Source organism: Mauremys mutica, chromosome 21, assembly GCF_020497125.1.
Source record: "Mauremys mutica isolate MM-2020 ecotype Southern chromosome 21, ASM2049712v1, whole genome shotgun sequence".
In the NCBI taxonomy this organism is placed as follows: Eukaryota; Metazoa; Chordata; order Testudines; family Geoemydidae; genus Mauremys; species Mauremys mutica.
This window is the reverse complement of record NC_059092.1, coordinates 6,488,779-6,497,719: the sequence shown is the minus strand read 5'-3', so window position 1 is coordinate 6,497,719 and position 8,941 is coordinate 6,488,779. Positions and strand designations below refer to the sequence as shown.

General features: G+C 39.5%; 1 protein-coding gene across 6 annotated transcripts in view; it reads right to left on the bottom strand.

Annotated features, from left to right (window-relative positions):
* LOC123354303 (cyclin-dependent kinase 11B) overlaps nt 1-8,941 on the bottom strand; it is a 36,994-nt gene that overhangs the window by 3,880 nt on the left and 24,173 nt on the right. For 5 of the 6 annotated variants that reach the window (XM_044996187.1, XM_044996185.1, XM_044996183.1 and 2 more), the window contains exons 17-22: nt 8,217-8,333; nt 7,796-7,944; nt 5,905-6,094; nt 4,119-5,030; nt 2,911-2,980; nt 1,659-1,707 (exon numbers count right to left, since the gene is read on the bottom strand). In XM_044996187.1, the coding sequence (XP_044852122.1) occupies nt 4,938-5,030; nt 5,905-6,094; nt 7,796-7,944; nt 8,217-8,333 (549 nt within the window). In that variant the 3' untranslated portion in view covers nt 1,659-1,707; nt 2,911-2,980; nt 4,119-4,937. The remainder of the gene's footprint in view (nt 1-1,658; nt 1,708-2,910; nt 2,981-4,118; nt 5,031-5,904; nt 6,095-7,795; nt 7,945-8,216; nt 8,334-8,941) is intronic. The other variant, XM_044996184.1, reaches the window with a different exon arrangement.

The window sequence follows — 8,941 nt, the reverse complement described above, 5'->3', positions numbered from 1 at the left end:
GAACTATTTCTTATACTACTGCACTTCCATTGTACAGCTGGCTTAGAATGGAGTGTTCCCGGCTTGCAAACTTCCTTCTTTCCAAGGGCTTTTCCCTCTCCCCAGTCTATTAGCTCAGGGAGTCCACTACCCCTGCCAATGACTGGTTGGTCCCTGCAACAAGTGTATTCAGTCCTGTTTCAAATGACTCAAGAAGTAGGCTTTCCACCACTGCCCTGGGCTGTTCTACAGTCAAATAGACCTTACCCTTCAGGTGGTTTGTTTTTTTTTTCTTGTGCTCAGCTTCATCCTTTTACTTATACAATTCTTCCTCAGGGCTTGCAAATTCTAAAGCAAGTCTCCCCCACACAAGGAAGGGGTTTCAATGTCTCCTCCCAAGTCAGTCCCACCATCATTATTATTCTCTGAATTCTAATTTGTTGATGGTCAGGTAAAGGCCATCAGTAATATTATGGAGGTGCTGAAAACTCTGGTGTTTTTGAGTTGAGAGTTGCACTTAATCCTGCTTTATGTTCCCCTTGTCTCACCTGCCACTCCATTTTAACATACATCATCTAGGGCTACATAGAAATGGTACCAGAAGCTCACATTTTGCTTTCTCCCCTGCCATACTTCATTGCTAGCTACCATCCTAGGCAGTTTGGACATTGCTGTTTCCCATTGGCCATACATTTCCAAGACTCATTGAACCTGAACAAATAGAACTTTAAACTCATTTCCTGCCCTCATTATTTTACATTTGGCAACTGCAAACATCATTCACATTTAACTAAGGGAGAGTTTACCACCTACAGGAAAGGGGTAAAAGATTGTAAATAAACCCACACCTCACACTAATCCCTGGCTCTGATGCATTTTTCTTGCCATAAACTCTAAAGAACAAGGGGACCAATTTAAGAATGGAGTGAGTGGCCTATACAAGGAGGGAGCTGAAGAATACCTGTCCTGGCAGTTCTCTCTCAGACCATGCTTGTGTCCATTTCAGGAAAGACAACACAATTAATTCAAAGGCTGGATGATAATCTAGTGAAGTCCAGCAGTTGTGTGTGTTGAGAGATGTTTGTGCTAAACAGACAGGTACAACTATACCAGTATAAATTGCCCTGTGGACAACTTATTCTGGAATAAAAGTGACACGTACTAAACTGTGAAAAGCTGATCTTATTCCAGAAAGTGTCCAGAGGGGTTTATACTGCCACAATAATCTCACTTTAAATCCATACCTTAGCTATACTGTTATAACTCTACTGTATATACAAGCTCTAGAAGATAGAACAAAGATACTGCTATCTCCCACTGCCTCATTATGCCCAAGTATATTACAGGAACAATATTTCCCCCAGCTGCTGAGTAGCTCAGACATTTGAGTGGAATAAGGGATGTGAAAGAATTTAAAACAGTCTAAGCATGAGGACAGACACTCTGGCCCCTACTGAGGTGATTGGTGGAGCACAGGGAACTCATCATACTTTCTGATTAAGGTTTTTTTGTTTGTTTAACTGCTGCTGTAACTAGGGTTCTTTCCCAAATTTCAGGATTAATTTAACAACCACATGTGATGTTATGTCAAAATAGACATCTTAAAGCTGCAGCAAACTCAAATTACAGAACCAGCTTTATTCCATCAGTGTTAACCAAAATGTTCTTAGGTTACTTACAGTGCTGTGGGGTTAAAGTGAACTTTCATCTACCCAGACAAGAAAAGATCTGAGGAGGGAAAAGGAAAAAAAATAAGTTTCTTTTTAGGGTCTGGGGGGGTCAGTATCAGCTTACACCCAAATCTCACTTTGAGACTCAAATGTTTTGCTAAAAGTCCCTGCCTTGTATTATGTTTGAGATAGAGAAGCCAGGAGCTACAATTTTCCACCCATCACTCAGTGTGGATTTCAATCTATCATCTCCAGCTTCCTGTGACGCCGTGTCAATCTCTCTATGCCCCAGCTCCCCATCTGTAATAGATGGATAATGTTTCCCCTGCCCAAGAGGGGTGTGAATTCATTAGCGTATCTAAGCTGCTCTGATAGTGTGTATCACAGAAACATGACTCCACTCTTGGGAATAGCACCACAGGCCTTTACTAGGGATTAACAGAGACCCCATGACATGTCACAGGGGTTCTGAGAGAGTGGATCCCAAAGGAGTACGTTGTGGAGAGATGAGTATTTTGTTTATAGGCTTCCTGTAGAGCTAAAAGTCTTCTGCTCAGCTGTTTTCCCACAGAGACAGGCTGGCTGTCGCTCACATGGATGGTGGAGGAGGGAATGCAGGAAGTGGCTTGCTTAGCAAAGGAGAGGCTCTACACACCATCCAGCCCTGCCATACTACCTAGATGCCATTCATACAGGGGGGGTAGGCACAGCGCACCAATAATCTAAACCACCAGCATTAACTAACCATGCCAACAAACCTACTAAATTTCTAGTCATTGATAGCATCTTCCTGGAAAAGCAAGATAAATGCAAGCAAGCACTTTTAAGAAATATTTCAGGCCTTCAAAGAGCAAACAAGTGCCAATCCTCCCAACTTTGCACAATATAGGAAAATCAGATATTTAAAAGCCTTGTATATTCCCAATCCTCTCACCCAGCTTTGATACTGAAAACACTTCACCATGGTGGAATTATATTCTCATGGTAAGAAATGTAGTTAAATTTCACCTCTGCTGTTATGACATTTGATTACTCTACTCTTGTAATGCCTGCACATTTTGAGGATAAAGTCCTGCTATTTCCTCTCATGCTCACAGGGGCCAGTGTTGAAGGCTTATGGAAACACAACACCAGACTGAATTCAAATGCTTGAAAAGAGTGGTCTCAAACCAATTCAACATTACATTCCCTGAACAAACTGTCTTCAAAGTATTTTCTCACTATATTTCAGAGCTTAAGTAAAATTAAAAAACAAACTTACCCCTCTTAAAGGCCCAGCTTTAATAGGGAAAAACACCTGACCAGTCACACCTGAAATGTATATGTAGGGCCTATTAAAAAAAAATGAAAATATTAGTCATTGCTGGGAAAACATGATTAGCATTTCACTATTTTAATCAATTTTTTTTCTTACAAATGTATTTAGTGCGAATAAACAAACTTAGGACTCAGTTTTATAATAAAAAATTGATTTAGCTACTTTGAGGGTACAGGAACATAAAATAAAAAAAATCTTTTTTGTATGGACAAGTCAAACTAGGATCATACACAGTAAGCACTCCATATGGAAAAACAGACATCTGAATTAAAAGGTTTTCTTTGCTTGTTACAGTTAGCCGAGGCAGACCACTTGGAATGCCGTTCCACAGAAGCAAGTAGCAATATTCTCCTCCCCTGAAACATCTGGAATCACACACTTTTCAAAACCAGACCAAATTCCCATCTTAATCCATCTTTAAATTTGTTTTACTAAAAAATATCTTTGACATCTATAAATAACCCTGTGTTGCTGGGAATCAGACTTTTCCAGGTGCAATGTCCATGGGTGGCTATAGCTGCTCTTGCCAAGGGAACAATACAAAAGTTACGGTGATGTGCAAAGTTTACAGTCGAGCTTGACACAATATAAAGTCACATTTTTAATCCTTTATCAGTTATTGTGCAGGTCACTGCCAAATGTTCTCCTGCTCTGCAGTCTGAAACTCAGACTCTGTAGTACAGAGTCTGCTTTTCCATACATTAACTGCCACATACCCTCAATACAGTGCAATCTTGCCAAAATCCAGCATGTTTCAGAAGCAGACAGGTAACAAGACTAAAAATCTCCCTCCCCTCCCCACCCCCATTCACTGCAAATTAGAAAATTAGGCCTAAGAAAATATTTTATACAATTTACATATTTCTATTTTCCTCCAAATCGCGCTCTATATAAAAATCCTGTTTCTAGGCTCTGATCCAGCAAAGCGCTTAACTTTAAGTACATGAATAGTTGCACTGAAATCAATGGGACTACTCATATAATTCAAATTAAGCACTTTACTGGATTGGAGCCTAATTCTAATTGCATGAACATCCAACTTTTTATAGTATTCCTTTCTGACATCTCAGTTATAAATTAGAAACACGTAAGAGTACAACATTCCAGGACAATTCCTATGGAAGGTAGCACTGTAAATTCAGTACACCTACCTTTTCTTTTTTGGGAAAAAAGGGGAGACATTACCAAGACAACCTATAGAAAATACTAAAGATTTAAATCTTTTTGATTTATAAAATATTGCAGCTCTTGTTCTGTACCACAGCCATTGTGAATATATACATACAGTAGGTCAAACAGTGAAGTGGTCAATCCATCAGAAACCACTTGGGGCCATCAGTGCGCTCAAAAAAGGTCAGTAAGTATTAAGCGCAGCACAACATGGCTCTCTCCAAAGCACAGAATAGGAGAGACACCTCAGAAATGCCTTTAGGGTTTCTTGCTCAAATAAGCAACGGAATTCAAACAGATGATAATCTTTACAAAAGAGCTTTTCTACCTGTGCTGACAATATGCTTCAATTTGTGTAAGCGCAAATGGGGATGATGGAGAGAGAAAAATGTCTCTAAGTTTCCTCTCTAGAAGATTTAGTGCCTCTACCATCCAAGTCTGGTGCAGGTGAAGAAAATGAAATCCTTCACACTGTTGAACAATTAAAAATGGATTTTAATTCTACAAATTTACAAGCAAAAAAAATTAAAAAGTAAAAAAACAAAACCAGTTCCGAGATTGTACTTCAAGTTTTCCTTTTTGAATTTTTGTAATGATCCTTGGCTTTTCAGATTCATTCATTCCAGTCCCCTGAATGAAATGCAGCAGTTATATTCCACACCCAGCAAGATGACATCTGGCTATTTCTGTGTAAAAGAGTCTTCCTGATGCGAAGGACAAAACTGGAGCACTTTGAAATCCATTCATCAACAGCATGGTTGAAGTCAAAGCTCTGTCTTTTTTCCCTCCTCATATTAAGTTTAAAACTTGAGGCTGAAGCCAGGTCCTGCTGCCGATGCTCCTTGATTTGTGGTAGTCAGGTGAAAACCTGTATCTTTCAGATCATCATCACCCTGTGAAAATGAATATATAATTCATGTGTTTATAAGAAAAATGTGTCTCACTGTTCTAACACTACAATAAAAACAAAGTGAACATACTATGCGTAGGATACAGGAAATACCATGTTAAATTTAATGGAGTTTTATTCATGTTATTCAATCAACACTCCAGGGCTATATTTCCAAAAGGACTTCATTATAATTTCCTATTTTGAATGCTTATTTTTGAGTGCCTTTATCTCTGAGCATACAAAAACTATTGTGACTGCACTATCTACATTGGTAAATCAGCACATTAGCCAACTGATCAAACGAAGTTTGGGCACATCTGCCATTTGAGATTTTACACCCTCAAAATTATGGATATAGAAACTTACATCAGTCTGTTCACAAGTGATCAAAAGAAGCTTGAGCACAACCAATAAAATGTATCATCTAACATATACTGGATTTGGGAAGGGAGAGAAGGTAGCTCTGAATGAGGAGCCTGAAGCGTATAATGAACGAGATTTTGCAGCGGATCCAAATGGCTATGGCTTCTCAAGTCAAGCTTAGCAAACAGGAACATAGGAAGCCTGGAAAGGATACGAGCCTCACTTTTCTCTAGCTTTTATGGACTATTCCCCCTGCACCTTGGTGCCTGCAATCCACCAGGCATGGGACTTCAGTCTTCATCCATGATCAAAATGCCACCACGCTTGCCACATTCACTTTTTAAGAACAATGAACTTGCTAGTAAGTCTAATGATTTCAAACCCAATAAGGTGATACAGTCCAGTCTATCAGTTTTCCCAACAATAGTGCCAGGGGACACAAGAAGGGACAGTAGAAGATTCTATGCTGGATTACCTCAAAATTTGGTTCTTTACCAATTTAGGAAACTTACCAATTGACTATACCCAAGTCCTCCCTCTGGAGGTCGGGGGCTTGTGCCACGCTTAACTCTTTGTTGTTCACTTTTTGCTGGCCAGGTTGGAAACATGGATGGGTCAATAGGAAGGGGAGTCTCTCGGAAATACTCATGCTTCAAACCATCTTCAGCAGTGATTCTTCTGCCTGGATAGTATGTCAAGAACCTGAAAATTATTCAAAGGGATGGAGTTAAAAAAAAGGCAGAGAAAAAGGGGAAAAAATATGCAGACATCCAGTTTAAGATATTCCCATTTTCTGAAAAAGGATTATTTATAAAAGTAAATAAAAACTGGAACTATCAGCTAGTTAAATTAAATTATTTTTCAGAGGTACCAATACCATCCACACTCAGCACCACTAAAGCCAAAAATAATCCTTTTTGAAGATACATTTGTTGAGTTGTAGAGCATCAGACACCTCCGGAAAAGCATCTGGATGAATGAGAAGTCAGATATAGCTTAGAAAGGATCTAAAGTGGTTCAGTTAACACAATTTTATATGCTGCTTCACTCTTTAGTAAAGATGACTCTTACGCAATTCTGTAATGTAACCTGACCAGTCAATTCGTGGTCAACTATTTCAAGCACTTAACAGTACAAAAGGTTTGTCTCTATTGTGCCATATACCAGGCTCAGCAGAATATGACCGTGATACTGCAAACATTTGGAGCGAGAGAGAGATTAGTCCCTCTGACTTCAATAATATGTGTAAAGTTAAGCTTGTGCAGGACCATGGCCTACATACATGCAGCCTGCACTAACGATCTCTTCTAAGAGATAAACCCATATTAACCAAAGTAAGTGAGAGTTATACAACACTGCACTGACAACCATCTTTACTAGTTTCAGAGTAGCAGCCATGTTAGTCTGTATCCGCAAAAGGAACAGGAGTACTTGTGGCACCTTAGAGACTAACAAATTTATTTGAGCATAAGCTTTCATGGGCTGTAGCCCACGAAAGCTTATGCTCAAATAAATTTGTTAGTCTCTAAGGTGCCACAAGTACATCTTTACTAGGACAGACTTTGCCTGGTCCCTTGGCAAGTTACTTAAGGGATTCAAAGTAATATTGTTATACTCATTCCAAAGAAAAATAAGCAACAGCCGATTGGCATGTTTAGTGGCTAAATTGAGAGGACTGAAAATCCTCTTTTACAAAAGATGACCGAAGACTTTCCATAAGACCTGGTACCTGAATCTGTCCTTTCCAGGTACATACGCATGGCATGAAATCTAGGAAAACTTTCTGGAGAAAAAAACCCCTCAAGCCACTGCCAGCATCTTTTAAAAAAAAGAGCAGGAAGAGAGGATCTGGGGTCTACAGGTAGAACTAATTATGAAGGCAACCAGAACAGCTGATTTAACAGAATTGACAAAATACAGATTTTTCCCCCCCCTAGCTTTCCACTTTCCTCAAATGAATTCTAAGATCTGTTTCCTTGTCCTTCCCACCCCTTCCAGTTTAACTGTAACATTATGACTTCACTGTTGATATCAATGGCCATCAGTAAGCTGCAAGAGGGAAGACTCACAGGACAGGATAATTAAATGCAATATGGATGATCTAAACTACTACTGGGAAAACAAACATTATATTTTAGGACTCCACTGTGCTGGCAGAGCCGAGAACTGGAATAAGAAGAGGTGTTACATGTCAGGATTCAGGTTCACTAGGTGTAGCTATGTGAAGGCCAAGAACAGAATTTAGGGAGTTGATAATTCAAGACTTGAGATGCATCAGTCTCAGCTTCCTGAGAAATTAACCCAAAAGAAAGCCATGCCTTGATGCAGGACTGGAAATACTCCATAATTATAAGGCTGTAATAAACAGGTTCTTCCACTATTCCAATAGAAATTTACACTTACTTGTTCATGAGATCAAAACCTGGATCAGAAAGGAGTGCCCCAAACCTCTTGCGCAAGTTGTTATAGGGATACTCTGTGAATGTCATCTTCTTTACAGCTGGCAGCTCATTGTACCCAGGCCAGATTTTCTCACTCGGGGTACCCAGGTCCTGCAAATCAAAATATTATCTCAGAAGAATATACACACCACAGTGCATCTTTCTTGTTCCTTCCCCATATATGATTTGATAAATATCAGGAGAACACATAAAATAAAAGCACAGTCTTTAAGAACATACTGACCACATGTATATGCTGAACAACAAGGTGGCTCTGTTATATCTATATCAGAGCTGGGAGGGGGCATTTATTTGCTTACTATATCCTTCTAGAGCAGCGCTGGGCTACAACAATTATCAGTGACTCCAAGAGTATCAGTTACCTTAAAAACTTTGTTAATCTGGTCAATTTCTGATTTTCCTGGAAACAGCGGTTTCTGAGTTAACAGTTCTCCAAATATACAACCTACTGACCACATGTCTATTGCAGTGGAGTATTCCTGAAAATAGATAAAATGCACAAGTTACAGGAGGAATTATTTTACGAGACCCAGTTTGCCAGCCAACTCAATGATGATTTGACTACTTAGGTCACTGTACATTATAATTATTTCACCGCATGTGAACCATGCATATTCTCAAGTAAAAGTTACTGTGGATGATAAAATAATTGCTTATTATACACAAACACCACATACTGAAATGTGACACTCACGAAAATGTCACCCCTTTTTCCTCATCCCACGTTGAGAATCATTCCCATCACAACTAGCGGAGGGAGTCCTAGCCACTGCCCTGTCATACATTAGCACTGTGTTCTGCATTTGACTCCAAGAATAGTCTCAGTTTAAGGGGCAAAAATCTGACCACAACCGCAGAGCTCTCTTCCTAAACAAAAGTAGTCTTTTCACCTGTAACAGCCTGACATATTGCACAGCCCGATTAATAAGATAGGATGAAAGTCTTGGACCCAAAGCATAGGTTCTCTCTGACTCTTGCACCATCTGCTTTTGTGATTCTTGCAGTGTTTTTTCTCCCAACCCACATTCTACTAACCAGCCCACCAGCTAGAGTTTCATAAAGGCCTCTTCCAAGTCTGCAGTATGGA